General features: G+C 43.9%; 1 protein-coding gene across 1 annotated transcript; it reads left to right on the forward strand.

Moving 5' to 3' along the window:
• The first annotated feature begins 434 nt into the window (after positions 1-434).
• On the forward strand, positions 435-15,316 carry XPNPEP3 (X-prolyl aminopeptidase (aminopeptidase P) 3, putative). Its single transcript, XM_010160254.1, has 10 exons — positions 435-459; positions 1,556-1,672; positions 4,197-4,604; positions 6,387-6,589; positions 7,457-7,519; positions 8,752-8,865; positions 11,540-11,625; positions 12,269-12,452; positions 13,917-14,037; positions 14,875-15,316. Exons 1-10 carry the CDS (start codon positions 435-437, stop codon positions 15,039-15,041), a joined length of 1,488 nt encoding a protein of 495 aa, XP_010158556.1. The 3' UTR covers positions 15,042-15,316.
• The last annotated feature ends 225 nt before the right edge of the window (positions 15,317-15,541 follow it).

The raw sequence follows: 15,541 nt of genomic DNA on the forward strand, positions 1-15,541 counted from the left end.
GAGACTCCTCCTTCTCCATGTGCCTTCCTTCGCCTCACGGGTGCGGCCCCGCTGGCTGCCGCTTGATCCGGCCCGCCCCTCTCCAGCCCCGTGTCCCCGGGGCGCGCCAGGCGTTACCGCCTCTGAGGGCCGGTTCTGCCTCTGGCGCGGGAAGGCCGCTCCTTCCGGCCTCCCAGTCGTAGCCCCAGTCACGGTTGAACCCGAGGGAAGAACGGTTTGTTACTTGAAAATAAAGCAACGGTGTGGAAAGCTCCTTGCTGTCTTCAAACTACCGCTTTATTTAGTGCCTGTTGCATTCTCTTGTCTCGGTGCAAGGTACCCCGTTTGAGTCCTGTGAGGGTGAAAGCCCTCTCTTTAAACTGCACGAAAAGCTGTAATTATGTTTCACTGCCTGGGTCTCCAGACTGTTATTCCAGTCAGTCATCACATACTGAATGCTTTGTGTTACAACTATCAGTTGTCATGCATAAATAATTTTTAATTAGTGGCTAATCATGCTGGCTCCTACAAAAAATCCGTGGTCTGCGCCTTCTGCTTTAAGTGTCTGAGTGAGTTCCCTGACGGGCAGGCAGCTGTTCTGCTTGTGTTATATCGCTTATGCTGGGGTTAAGAGTTGCTTATCATTTGTTCTAAGAATCCGGTGCCATGCTGTGGCAGCATGAGTTAATGTAGTAGGCACATGTTAAGTGACCTAAAAGAGAACCGGTTTCCAAAGCATCAGCTGGTAAATGTTAGGGAACTGACTACCATCTCCTTCCGTGTGTCCCGTGATTTGTACCTAGGCACAAGCGATTCTTCAGCTGCAAAAGGCTTTTACTGAGAATTCCAAAGTTGGTAAAGTTTGTGACAGTGGTATTTAATTTTAGCTTTTATGTCATCATGCACACCCCCAGCTCCCAAATGTGCACTTGTAATTCTCTTAAAACTCGTCTGCTTTAGCTGTGTGTGGATTTGGAAATGGGATACGTAACTGTATGCTTCTAAGGAACTATTTTCAATTTAGCTACTGCTACTGTCAAGTAAGTTAAATACTTAAACAGGGAATCCTGATTATCTTTCATATTAGAAAAAAATTGCATTGCTGTATAAAGCTCTGTTACCTGGTGGTTTCTTTGTAGCATTATTAATAAAAAGAGAACTGGAAAGGCCTAGAAAACTCTATAATTGTTCCATATGGATGGTATTTTTAAAGCTGTAGTCAAGAAAAGACAGTGTACAGGTGTTGTGCTTCAAACCCTGCAGAGTTTGAGGGAAGGAAGGGAGGGAGAACACCAAGTGTACAAATCGGTCACGTACAAACCGACATAGCTTCCTGGGTTTTCTTGCTGGCTTGCCAGGTGTAGCATATGTTAATTTGTTTCAAGCTGGTTTATGAATGTTTGATTATTATTTGAGTTTTATAAACCACTGTGTTACACTGAGAAGTTAAGGAGGGATATTTATGTCACGTAAGTTGAATGAAGGCTACTAAGAGTCAGATGACTGGGGTCTAGTTCTGCAGTTTGCTAACTGGAAAGGTCTTTTACCTTGACATGGTGCATTTCTTTCTCTCTAGTTTGCAAGTCATGTGCTCTCCGAAGATTTTCCATCCAGCCTGCCCAGCAGAAGAAGATTCCAAACCGGTATTTGGGCCAGCCCAGCCCCTTCACACACCCACACCTTCTCAAACCAGGTTAGGTTCAGGCCCTGTATGAGCCAATCGTGTATTCTTTCTTCCCTCTTAGTTTTCTGAGATGTGTAGGATGGAGTATTGATTTCCTACATCATACAGGTGTCTGTGATTTGAGCTGTTAATGATTAACTTAATTAGGCAGTAATTATACTTAGTAGTTAATTTCCTTGCCTGAGATGGTACTGGTTCCAAAAATAAGCTTCACGTGTTAGCTTTTTACCTTTTGCTCATGGAGTGCTCAGTGTCACTGACTTGGGTACTGCAGACCTTTCATGGCAGTGGCATCTTGGGAGCTCATTGTCCTGCAAATGCAATACAGTTTATACTAAGGGAGAGCCCTTTGTGGAAGTAAAAGTGCCAGAATGCTACATGCCTGATGTCCTGTGAGTCACAAAATTAAGGTGTCATTCAGAAAAGGAGGCTGGGGAGAAACTTACTGAGAGTTGGACACCTCTTGTCTAAAGTACACACCCCCTTCAGAAGAGAGTTCAAGTGGGAGGGAAAGCAGAAAGAGAGACTTGCGGCTGTAAAGTTAGAAGGTTGTGGTGAAAGAGAAGCTGAGGTTGTGCAGTTTTATGAGGTTAGTGAAAAGGAGCATGTAGGTATGAGATGACAGTGTTTAAATCTAAAAAAAAAAAAAAGAAGTAAAATGTATTTAAATATATATCCAGGAGAATATTCTGTTTCTGTGTTCTTTTTCCATAGATAGGGATACAGGGAGAGCAGATTAATATATAACCATATACTTCTATATTTAATTGTAGGATAATTCAGGTCAGAAGGGACCTCAGAAGGTTATCAAGCCTACCCTCTGCTCAGAGCTGGGCTAACTTCAACATTAGGTCAGGTTGCTCAGGGCAGTGATGTTCAGCTCGCAGTAAATGAGGCTGACACTTGAGAAGTGCTCTCAGCCAAAACACTGGAGATGAATTCCACCTGTCCATAGTAATTTTCCATTTAATAAAGGACTGGTGTTTTCCTTAAAATAATATGACATTGTTGCATTGCAATTATTGGTTTTAAAAGCACATGCCTTTAAGGCAAAGAGAATTTCCAGGTTTCACAGTTGGAAGACAAAGAGGATTCTCATCTTCCACCCTATTGCAGCTTCTAAACTTCACTGGACTGTTTGCAGTAGTTAGTTAGAATGCTGACTGCAATGTAGTGAAGCATAGGAAATTTGCAGTATGGTATTGCAGAAGTGTGGGGTCAGACTGCATTAGAACAGTTGCTATCTTCACTGTAATTTCTAGATATACAGAGTAAAACAAATATGGTGGCGCTTGTTTTAATATATAAAAATTTTACATTAGATAGGTGTTGAGGCTGTATGTTGAAAAGATACAAAGTTTAATGCAAATACAAGATATGTGATTTCCTTAAACTCTTATTTTGTCAAGGAAAAGCGTTCTGGATAGAACTTCCCCCTCCCACTCCACCCATGCAAGAATCCTCTTACAGTACAAGTCAAATTTCAATTCTGTTCTAGAATTGTCTCTGCATAAAACGTTGCAGAGGAGGAGAATATGAACGTAGAAAGTTAACAGTATGAAAATGCAATCTATGTTAAAATAGAGTATTAGCCAATTACTGATCAAGGCTTATGTATTAATTTAGATCATAGTTCAGGAATCTCGCATCTTTAAAAATACATACTTAAGCCGTTGTTGGTTGTTCTTTCAACTTCATTATGGTTTGGTGAGTATCTTGATTGCTGTACTTGGTATCTTTTGGGACTGGAGCACTTTAAAACGTACCTTTATCTAGAAGTTCATTAGTTAGAGTTATTACAAATATAGTATTTAACTTTGGAAAAATCCAAATTGTTAATCATTGAGAAGAGCTACCTCTGCCCTGGAGAAGATTCCTTCTCTTAAGCGGAGTCTGCTGCCAGCCTGCAGTTCTTGGTGTCTTCCTGCTGGGAATCTTGTGACTGGTTGGACTCTGCAATCTCTGTGTTTCTGCCTGATCTCCGAGGATGTGTAACACTCAATCCGCCCCTTACGGTTTAGGACTAGTTACTTTATGTGTTGACTTAGTGTGTATTTGAATAGACATTCTAGCTTTATCTGAGGAAATTAATGCTCAACCTCAGGAGGTAATCTTCTGTTCAATGTCCAGATGCCATAAAACCCCATCTGTTTTCATCAGGCAAAGTCCAGTTTTCTTTGCCCCTTCCCCCTTTTTTAACACGTTCTTCTGAAAACATCCATCTGGTTTGGATGTTGGCCTAAATCTGCCGGGTTTTGTGATTTCTCCTTTTGCGCAGAAATATATAACAGAAAATCCAATTTGCTAAAATAAATTCCTGTCTGTGTGTGATGGAGGAGCAGATTGAGTGAGGATGTGCTGTAGGGATGGAAGCTGAAGAGGAGGACGAGAGAGCAAGGGAAAGGCTAGTGAGGGACCACAACGACACCATGCATACAAAAGGCATCAGGGGGTAGGCAGGAACCAGGCGTGCAGCTAGTAAAATATCATGAGCGCCTAGAATTTCTCAACCTGATTTGTTTTGTATTCATAGGAGAGGTAACCCCAGGATTGTCACAGGTGGAATATGCTCTTCGCCGACACAAACTGATGGCATTGATCCAGAAGGAAGCCCATGGCTGGGATGGACTGGACCACACAGTGATTCTGCTATCCAACCCCACATACTATATGAGCAATGACATCCCCTACGTTTTCCACCAGGACACTAACTTCCTGTACCTCTGTGGGTTCCAGGAGCCTGACAGCATCCTGGTGCTGCAGAGCATTCCGGGCAAAGCCCTGCCTGCCCACAAGGCCATACTTTTTGTGCCCCGGAGAGATCCAAGCCGAGAGTTGTGGGACGGGCCCAGGTCAGGCACAGATGGGGCAATTGCTCTCACAGGAGTAGATGAAGCTTACACCATCGAGGAGTTCAGGCACTTGGTGGCCAAGCTGAAAGGTAACAAAAACCAGAGGGGGAATGAGATGAGTTGTGGTTTGCAGGGTCTGGATGGCACGGGTTTGGAAGGTGGTCTGTGATGCCAAATCAAGATTGTCATGAATTTGGAGAGGTGCAGGGAGTATGGCAGAATGACAGAGACTGTTCGAAAGTTCTTGTTAGCTTCTTGAGGGTCACCAATGGAAATGTAGTTTTGAAAATAATAGTTTTCCCGCCCCTCTGTATTTCCTGTGCGCCCATGTGAACGCCGGCGTGCACATCTGTGAAATGTAAGGCATAGGATAAACAAGAGAGCACTGCAAACTGCGTGACCATTTCAGTCATAACCTTTTGCTGACAGCCAGAACCAGATGAAGCGTAGGAAACTTGAAGGTGTTTATTCACAACAGACTTGGAAAATGATCCGCACAGGGAGGCGGTTAGTCTACTCACCTTATTCACCTATGTGTTAACTTACCCTTGAAATACAAACATCGCCATCCTTTAGATGTGTTCTTTTGCATCTAACATCACCATGTCGCCCCAGTACTTATAATCCAGGGTGAACTTAAATGCATTCTAAAATGAAGCTGAAGGTTTATAGCAATATAAAAAGGGCAAGGGCTTGGGGGACTATACAAATAAATAGAGCATGCTGGAGCCTTAAATACCATCTTGGATTCTCATTATTTTGTTTCAAAAAAATGATACATTGAAAATAGAAAAGTCACAGAAAGGGCGACAAGGATGATCAAAAGTATGGAGTGCGTGTGAGAAAACACGCTCAGTCTGAGAAAGAGAAAACGGAGGGTAGGCTAAGAGATGTGTATGGTTATGGAAAGTGCAGAGAGAATGAGTAGGAATCATTAGCTGCTGTTTTTCATAATTTACAAACAAAGGGAACACCGAATAATACGATCAGGTGGCAGGTTTTGACACCGAAATTTTACGTTGAGATCATTCATGGAAGATTTAGAGTGTCAGAAGTATAAAAGGATTCAAAAGTTTTCAGTTCTGCGGGGGAGAGGTCCATGACAGGAGGTTAATCGCCAGTATGAAGATGCAGCCTTGAAATGAAGAAACCAGGAGTGGGGAGGATGTGCTAAATACTCTTTCATAAATGCCCAGTTTCTTAACTACTTTTCGTAAGCTTAACCTAACTTACTTTTTTTAAGCACCTGCTAATGGCTACTGTCACCAGAGGAGGGCCGAGGTGGACCTTAGCTGTGACTCAGCATGGCTTTTCTACTCATTCCCTTTTAAAATGCCTCTGTGGGGAGAATGTGGATGCGAAGTCTGATGGTCTAAATAAATTTCCACATAAGCAAATATATTTGTCCTCAGGAAGTTCATCTTCTCTGAATGGCTGAAATAAGCAGTTGTTCTGCAAAGGTATTCTGAAGCGCAGTTGATAATGACCCTGATTCCTTGGGCTGGATAGGTGCCTGACAGCATCAGGTGGGACAAGCTAAGTGGGGGACGATTCAGAACATGCCCCCCTGTAGTGCAACAGCTACTTAGCTTACACAAGTGCAACTTTGGTCACAAACTCTGCATGGGTTTGTGGAAGATACGTATGTTCAGTGATGGTCATGAACACCAGTATTTGGATAGAAGTGGGGGTTTGTCAAATCTACGTGCTATGTGTTGGTAATATTCCCAATCCTGAAGAGATTGCTAGTATCTTGTGACAGTGAAAGTGTCTAGCAACAAGTCTAGTTTAGGAGGAGTGAGTTTGTTCAGGATGGGGAGGGCATTTCTACCTTTATTTTCATCTGTGTCAGCTTTTGGTTTGTATTCCAGGTGAGTCAAACATTGTTTGGTATGACTTGATGAAACCAGTGCATACAGAGCTGCACTCTGACTACATGCAGCCCCTGGTTGAGATAAAAGCTCGGCACAAAAACCACATCCAGGGCATCCGACATCTAGTGCAAAACCTTCGGCTGATCAAATCTCCTGCAGAGATTGAAAGGATGAAGATAGCTGGACGGGTCACAGCAGAGGTATGGGGTCATGTGCGCTCTGATGAACCAGTTAATTCTTTTACAGAAGAAAGGGGAGAAGACTGTTTGTGGGGTTGGAAGGATAGCTTTGGTCTGATCTGTTACTGAACTGCTGTGTCTCAACCCTCGGCTGGGCTCAGCTCTCTCCACAAGACAAGGAGAAACAGGAAGACCGCTTGGACTACCAGCTTCTCCCAGCTGGTGTGACTCCAACAAAGAAAAGTCAGCAGCAGTTAGATTTGTTTGAAAGCAGTATGTATTCAGGAACAGGGGTAGCCTCTTTACTTGCTTCCCAACTCCACTTCTCCTTGCCCACATCGTTTTCCTTCCCATTTAGCCTTTTGTTTCTGATGAAACAGGATTTTTGTGAACACAACGCTTGTGTATATCTCCAAGTTCTCCCTTATCACTCAAATACCTTTTGAACTCGTTGGCCAATTTTAAACAAATCTGACAGATAACCTGAAATGCAATTATGGTTTTGTAAATATTATTAAAATAGGTAGCCAAGTATCAAAGTGAGGCACAGCTTGTCCTTCTCTAAAAGAAAAGCTGTATAGGGCACACGAGTTATATGCGAAGGAATCCATAGGTGTGGCAGCTTGTAAAATGCCAACTCATGGGATCAGCTTCAGTCACCTAATCCTTTTTCAAAAACCAGAGTCAATCTGTTCCTAAATATAGTTTCATGAGAAACAGAGCTTGATTGATTCTGGTCTTGACAGCACTCTGCATTTTCAGCTGCCTCTAGTTCCTGTTTCTGGGCCAGCTGATGTTTAGGCCTTCCTCAAAAGACAACAGGTGAAAAAAATAACTTCTTTCAAGTTCAGGTTCCTTTGCTAACTGAAAGGCCCTTGTTTTTCTTAGGCTTTCATAGAGACAATGTTTGCCAGCAAATGCCCGGTGGATGAAGCCTTTCTGTATGCAAAGGTGAGTACTTCATGGTTGGAGATGAGATAGAAGGCCTGGATGTCCGTTATCCTTCCAGGAAACTAGAAAAGTCAGATGTCCCTATAATATGCCTCCCACTGTAGCACATTTCTCCCTCACCCAACTCCTGTGGTTCCTAGGACATGCAGAAAAGTCAGCATGAGGAGTTCTTCAGCTGTACTTTCCATGCCCTTAGTGAAGGAACATAGTGGTTGTCTAAGTTTATCTGCTGTTGATGACTTTCTACTCTTAAGCACAAAACCTGCTAAACAATCAGAGATACAGTTATCTTATTCTATAATACAGTTCCATTGTATAGTAGCTGTAACACCTATGTGTAAAGCCTGCTTCTTCTGACTCTAGCCTCTCGCTACATCAGATTACCACAGCTGTCTTGAAGCAATGCCTCTCAGTTACAAAATATGGGCTAATGGACTGGCACATTTGGTATGGAATTTTGTAAGGAGTTGCAGTTGAGATGTCTGAGAAACATCAGTGGGATGTGACCTTCTGTTATGACACAGATGGGCCTGGGCTGACGTGGCACTGAGCAGCAGTACTGACTTGTAAAGATTATTTTAATGAAAGTGTATTTTACAGATCAATTTTTTACTCCAGATCAGGTTCATAAAACCTACTTTACTACATGTAGGCATCCTGGAGTGTTGTGTCTCATGTGGTTAAGATGTGTTATTAATATATCAAGGATATAGAGGGTCTTTATAGATGTAAGTTTATTAATTTCCATGCTTTCATCAGCTTCCTCACTCAAGAAAGGTAAAGATCCTGAGGCTTACAGTGCCTCCCCCCTGCCACATGTGCTGATACAGGTACTTTGTAATTTTAAAAGACAACAGCAGAACACAGCTGTTGTCATGCTGACATTTAGGGTCTTTGAAAATTCGCAAAGTTGTATGGCAGCTAAGGATATTACATTATCTAAGAACAAATCCCCACCAGTATTGAACAGCTTGCACCAGAAAGGGCTTCCATGAGACCAGATGCAGGTTTAAAACACTCTCTTGAAAAGTGGATAGTTCTGTATTTTTTTCCCTCCATTGTTCTTGGAAAACCTTCAAGGCTGCTTTCATTTATTGAACTCATTTTCCAGTTTCACTTTGTGTTGTACAAATTAAGAAAACTGTTGTAGGACATTAATTATAATAGTCCCAGGGCAATTAATCACCTGAGTCAACACTAACTGTCTGCTCCTCTCTGAATTGCTATTCCAGTTTGAATTCGAGTGCCGTGCTCGTGGTGCTGACATCTTGGCCTACCCCCCTGTTGTTGCTGGTGGCAATAGATCAAACACTTTGCACTATGTGAAGAACAATCAGCTCATCAAGGTAAACCATACGCTGTCCAGTAACTTAAAATGCAGTGCTGTGACGCACTGTCCCCATGTGTGTCCCCTAGCTGCGTTTAGCTTTGACTGAACAGGTCATACATTTAAATACGTATTTTCAATGGATGAGGGGAAAGTAATCCTGCCCTGGTTAGTTTTACTGTCAGTGACAGATTAACTTCACTCTGCCTAGTCTCTTTTTCTCCTCTTTGCACTTGTTGCAGTATTTTCTGAGCAGTGGAAGGATTTGCAGCTAACTTCGTGCAGCGAGCACATTTGCTCCCACACTGTATGCGGCTGTGTACAGTGCTGGGTGGACTGCTGACCTCCCCAAAGAGAGGGACTGCTGCAGCAGGCAGAGTGAAGGCGCTGTGGGGGTCTTCTACTGTCACTTGCACTGCTTGGCCTTGCTTTGCAACTTAAGGTGCAAGAGTGCATTCCTAAAAAGCATTTCAGACTCCGTGCAGGCCAGCAAAGCAGGGAAGGGGGGAACAAGAAGGGAAGGGATCAGTGTCGAATGTTGAGAGGTGTGTTAGATGGCTGTAAGTAAATTCACGTGTCTTGTCTTATTCTGAAGATTCACATTACTGAATTGAACTCTCTCCAGCTTTCCTGACAATACACCTTTAAATTCGGGTAAGTATTGTCAGGAGCAGTATTCCCCCACTGCTCTACTCACGATTCACTTTTCAGAGGAGCATATTTTTCCTCTGTCTTAATGCAGGATGAAACTTTCCCACTAGCATTGTCTTTTCTTGAAGCTGGCATGCTAGCAGACCTTGAAATAATCTGCAGAGACAGACATACAAAAGATATGACAGGCTGCTTTTGGCAGAAAGAAGCCTCCTTTGTTGTACTGTCATCCAAGGTCAGGCGTGCTCATGTAACTCCAGTTGCTTCCATTAAAGTTGTTCAGTTAAATGACTGTCACTTGTTTTTCTCAGATCTGTTAAGTAGGAGGTTAAACCCATAAACTTGACTCTTTCTTTTCCTTTGTGTGCTACTTCCTACAGATTGTGTTGCCAAATAGGCCAAGTGTCTAATGCGGATGGTCTCTGAAGGCTGGTTATGGCCTCATGTGGACTTCATTCAGTCCGCCACTTGGTGGACGCAGCTTTAAAGAAAGAGGACAAGATGCATGACATAAGGCACTGGACAATCAAACCTCAGGCTGAATTCCTTTAACCAGTAACTTGTTACTTGGCTTGTTTGATTGCTTGGAAGATGGCAGGTGCTATAATTTAGTATTCTACTTAAAGTATTGAAGCAGCTATTCTGAAAAAGTTAAAAATAAAATTTAAATGGATAGGTAATGGCCTTTCTATTCAGTGGGATGGTCAGATCTGCTCACTGCTAGTTACTGCTGTGTGTTTGTGGCACTTAACTGTGCACAATGATAGTAGCTAGCACTGGAAGTTGTGCTAGCAGTGAAATTCTGCTTCTTATTTTTTCCCTTAATGTGCTAGAATTATGCCTTGTCATTCCACATCATGGCTCTGGCACAGTCACAGATCTGTGGAGTGAATCTCTATAAAAGGCCTTGGATTACATGTAGTGTAAATCCATAGAGAGTTTAATCCAAACTTTTTACAGATCTCACTGCACTGTTTGTTGTTAGCCCCTTTAAGGAGGGAAAGCAAGTGATTTTGTTCCCGGCCCTTTGTCTTTTTTGCCTGGCTCTTTGGAAGATGTGCAGTTAGTGATTTGATTGATGTAGAACAGTTTTGCTGAAGTGAATTGGATATTCACATCTCTAAAAGTTGTTTTCCTCATCACCAGACAGATTCATAATTATATCTTAGAGGAGGCAAGAAAGTCCCAGAAGAGAACAGGGAAGATGGACAAGCTATTCAACAGCGCTTTTACAGGAGTGATACACTGTCAGAGAAGTGATTTTGCTGTGTCTTCCTACCTTGTGACATGGATAAATCTTTAGCTATTAGTAATTATATATCAGGAAGAAGTTCTTCCCAGAGAGCGTGGTGAGGCACTGGAACAGGTTGCCCAGAGAAGCTGTGGATGCCCCATCCCTGGAAGTGTTCAAGGCCAGGCTGGATGAGGCTTTGAGCAACCTGGTCTAGTGGAAGGTGTCCCTGCCCATGGCAGGGAGGTTGGAACTGGATGGTCTTTAAGGTCCCTTCCAGCCCAAACCATTCTGTGATTCTGTGATTTTTTCATATGACACTTGTAAATTAAGAAGTAGTGTGTAGTTTCTGTAGATTCTCTAGTATGCCCAGCCCTTGATTCCATGATGATCTTGTGTGTAGCTCAGAAATCTCTTTCTGTTACAAAACCCTTCTGTCTTAGTCAGTAGCAGAGAACTACGAGTGAGAGGAGTCACTGGTATCATTTGCTGGAGCAGGCACCTGGGTGTGAATGGGACTGATGTCTCAGAGTGCAGAATAGTTCAAGGAAAATATCTTTTTTACTCCAAAGTGTGTGAAAATCGGTGTGCTAAGAGTGGATAACCATAACCTTGCAGAGAAACAATCCAACTGGAATAGCCTGTTTATAAACAGTAGCACCTGGGGTGTTGTTCTGCAAAAGGAATCCACATCTCTGCAGCTGCTTTGTGAAAACAGATTCATAATCTCCTTTCCTGCTCTCAGACAGAGAAATCAATTCAGTTAACAGCTGAACTGACCCACAGGGCATTTTTTCCTGTTATTCTCCAGGATGGTGAACTGGTCTTGCTGGATGGTGGATGTGAATCTTCCTGCTATGTAAGTGACATCACACGCACCTGGCCCGTCAATGGAAGGTATGCTGCCATAAGGCCATTCTGAAGAACTTCGAGAAGCTCTTAAATAATTGACCGGTTGAGTGTATGTGTGTTTCTGCATGAGTAGTTTTAACGTGTCCCATTCTGTGGTTCTTCAGAGTAATCAAATGATATAAACTAATCTTTCAGCATGAGAAGCTGTATTCCCCACTGCCTCATTAATCACTGCATGAATATGTGTGATTACTGCTATTTTCAGCTATTACAGCATGTTGAACGTGCAGAGAGGGCTTTTGTGTATTCAGCTGAGGCTGACTTTGGTTGTGTGTAAGACAACAGGAGTTTAGTTGACCTGTACGTGGTTCTGTCTGTTGTGAATTTGCTAGTGTCACATCCCTGTGGTTGTGTGTTTGATTCCTGTATGTTTCTACTTTTTCCTGCAGTAGCTTTGCCTTGCTTTGGGGTTAGATTGTCAGCTGAGAAACCCTGCCTCTCCCCAGTGTATTGAAGGACCTGTTGCAGAGATGCCTTGTCTGGCATTTTATATAAGGAGGGGAGCCAGTTGCTTTTCTTTCTGACTTTCCCTGCTCCATCACTGAACTGAAGCTGTCCCCAAAATAGGTTCTGGGTAGAGGTTGAATTGCGAAAAATGTCCTTTGTTCCTTTTCTCAATGGTTTCCAGGTTCACCAAACCCCAAGCAGAATTATACCAGGCTGTCCTGGATATCCAGCAGTCCTGCCTGAGCCTCTGCTCCCCAGGCATGAGTCTAGAAAATATCTACAGCCTCATGCTGAGCCTTATTGGACAGAAACTGAAAGAGTTGGGGATCCTAAAGAGCAGCATCACTGAGAGCCCCTTCTTCAAGGTACTGGAAGTATTTTTTAGTCCATCTTCCCCATACTAGGCCTGTTTTCTCCTTGTTAGTGGCTTTTAGTTTGGCTCAGGAACGTGCCATTGAGATGTACCTTCTACTTGTTGCCACACACTGTGCTTTACTTCATGTGTGGGCTGGTCTGAGCACAGGACTGGATTTCTCTCAGACAAGGCTAAACCTGCAGATGTGTTTCAACCATTCAGCTCACAGTTTGGTCTGAAGTAACCCCCCTCCCCGAGTCTTATGTGCACGTAGTGTGATTCCTCGACACATGCTGTTTCACTCTGCAGATTTATTCCCATCGGTCTGCACTGCTTGTTAGTGTAGATGCAGCTTTAGAGTACAGACAGACTGAAGGGACCTAGAGAGGCATTGTCACTGACATAAAATTCTGGGTCCAGGGCTGGCTGCAGCCAGGTAGTCACAGTTTTGTGATCTGTTTAACATAGCATAAATCAGTGCCACCAAAAGGTGTTGCCTGTTCTTCTCAGTCATTCCACCTGCTGCCTCTTCTGCCCCATTTTGTGTCAGTGTTGGGATTCACAGAGCTACCTGGTGAGCAAGACTGGGAAACTGGTCTGCCTTAGAGCTGAACCTGCAGATAAACCAGGATTGGTTTGCAGTTAGAGAAGTTTATCTGGACCCACTCGCAGCAAACCTGCATGATTGCTGATGCCAATACAAGAAAGGTGGCAGAACTACCCCTTTGGCAGCAGGAGAGATTTCTGCCAGATTTTATTGTCCTACAGTGTCGGTGCAATAACAGCGCACATTCTCTTCCGGGAAGGGAGGCCATCATGCCACTTTCTCTCGGCAGGCGGCAGCACAGCCAGATGAGAGCAGCATCTGCAGCTCAGTCTCCAGTGAATGTGAGAAGCATGGGTCAGAGCAGGAATTAGCTCAAGCTCCTCTCTGGAGGGAAGGAGATTAGGATGATGCAGGGCGGAGGCAGTGTCTGTGCCCTGTAGAGGTGGATTAAAATCCTGCTGTAGCTCCTGAGTGGAATTGGCACAGCATTCGCTCTGTCGTGCATAGGAGACCTCTGCCACGGCATGCAGCAGCTCTGTCAGCTGCTGCCGGTTGTCAGGGTCTGCTGATGGGAGCAACACAGGGCTTGGATTTTTAAGGGATGGAAAGGCTGGGGCAGCAAAGCTCAGTGAGCTGAAAACTGAAGTTTTTCCTGACACGCTGAGGTGGTGATGGGCTTGGGCTGTTCTTTTCAGTGAGAGGGAAAGGCAGTCTGCAATACGCTCATGATAGGCACCTGGTATGGGTGGGTTTTGAGGGCCATCCAGTTCTGGTAAATGGAAGACAGCTTCTGGCTACCTAGTCACAGCAATAAGGTTGACAGGTAAGCACATAACTATTCTGTCTCTGCTCCCCATCGTTTGTATTGGAACAGCAGGTTGGGCTGTGTTTAACTGCCGCCGTGACACTTGCTTTGTCTACTGCTAGGCTGTTCGAAAGTACTGCCCACATCACGTGGGCCATTACTTGGGCATGGATGTTCATGATACTCCAGACATATCCCGATCGCTCCCGCTCCAGCCAGGCATGGTGATAACCATTGAACCAGGTATGAAGATAGGCGGTCAACGGTGGCCAAACACATGCAACAGTGAGGATATCAGTGTTGCTTTCAGTAGCTAGTTGATGCCTGAGACCAAAGCATTCACGTTCTTTCTGGTGCAACTAAAAGTGATTATAGTATTGGAAAACCTTAAGTTATTCCCCTCCCAAAGTCATTACATTATTAGAAAACTTTGCTTCCCTCCCAAACACAGCCAAGATAACAAATTGTGGGAGTAATCTCTCAGAAAGCCTCTGTGCAGCAGGATGCAGAGCCATACAGACCTCAGACTGCTAGTGCTTGACCCACAGCAGTGCGGGTCAGTCACAGTGCAGAGAAGCAGGCTAAATTCACTTGTGCTGTGGGCTGTGTTACTGTGACTAAACTACTGCCAGTCACTGGTAGCATAAGCCTCGAGCACTGCATTCTGCAGTTACAAGCATTGACAACTTATCTTTGCAAATTAGGCATTTCATGATGAATCTTTCTTTCTCCGCTTGTCACTGGGTTTGGAGCTGTCAGCTGGAAACTGATATTAAATGCTTGGCTCTTCTCTCAGTTCAGAACATTGTTAAAATCATCATGAGCAAGAAGTGCAGAAAGGCCATCTGTAATTGTGAAAGTTTTCATTAACGTGCTACTGTCTGTAGGCACTGAGGGACACTTTCTCTGCCCACCAACTGCCATGAGTGAGGGGAAGGAGTAGCTTTCCATATTAAAAATTTTCAGGATCAAACTCGTGTCATGTTGCTGAAGGTCCAACCCTGCCCTCATGGTGGTGCAGTAAGGGAAAGGTGTTGTTATGGAAAGTGTTGTGTGTTTTAATTCCCTTCCTTCTTTCAGGCATTTATATCCCTGAGGATGACATGAATGCCCCAGAGAGGTTTCGTGGAATTGGGGTACGCATTGAGGATGACATTGTGATAACAGAGGATGCGCCTCTCATCTTGTCTGCTGACTGTCCCAAGGAGATCTACCATATCGAGCAGATCTGTGGCCGCAGCTCATGATATCCCTTCTCTGCCTCTTTAATCCTCCTCAGGAAACACAGCCCTGCAGGGATTCAGATCTCTGTAGCTGGCTGTAGTTGTCAAGTGATGGAGGGTGTGGACGGGTGATGACTGTTTCCAAGACTGGGTCTGGGAAGTGGAAAGCAAAAGGCTTGGGTACTGAGGGATGAAAAAGTAAAGCAACCTTTTCTGTTTGCGTTTTCCTTCTGATTTGATTAGTGGCAATGTTGAGCTGTTGCAGGATACGCGGGTGGATTCGTCCCTTTGCTGTGTGGATGCATGTGTTCTGGTACCTTTGGAGGGGTGAATTTTGTCAGTGCCACAATCAGGGTTTCTGCCTGGTCCCTCTCCAGAGGCATAGGTGGAACTGTTGAGACCAAGGCCCCATTTTTCCCATTTAGCAGTAATTTCACAGTAGTCAATTTTTTTTTAAATTAAAATGGTGCTTTGGGGGAATAGAGTGTCAGACAGCTTTGATTTTTATAGAGCCCTGGAAGGAG

The sequence above is a fragment of the Eurypyga helias genome, unplaced genomic scaffold (assembly GCF_000690775.1).
Source record: "Eurypyga helias isolate BGI_N326 unplaced genomic scaffold, ASM69077v1 scaffold21450, whole genome shotgun sequence".
NCBI lineage: Eukaryota > Metazoa > Chordata > Aves > Eurypygiformes > Eurypygidae > Eurypyga > Eurypyga helias.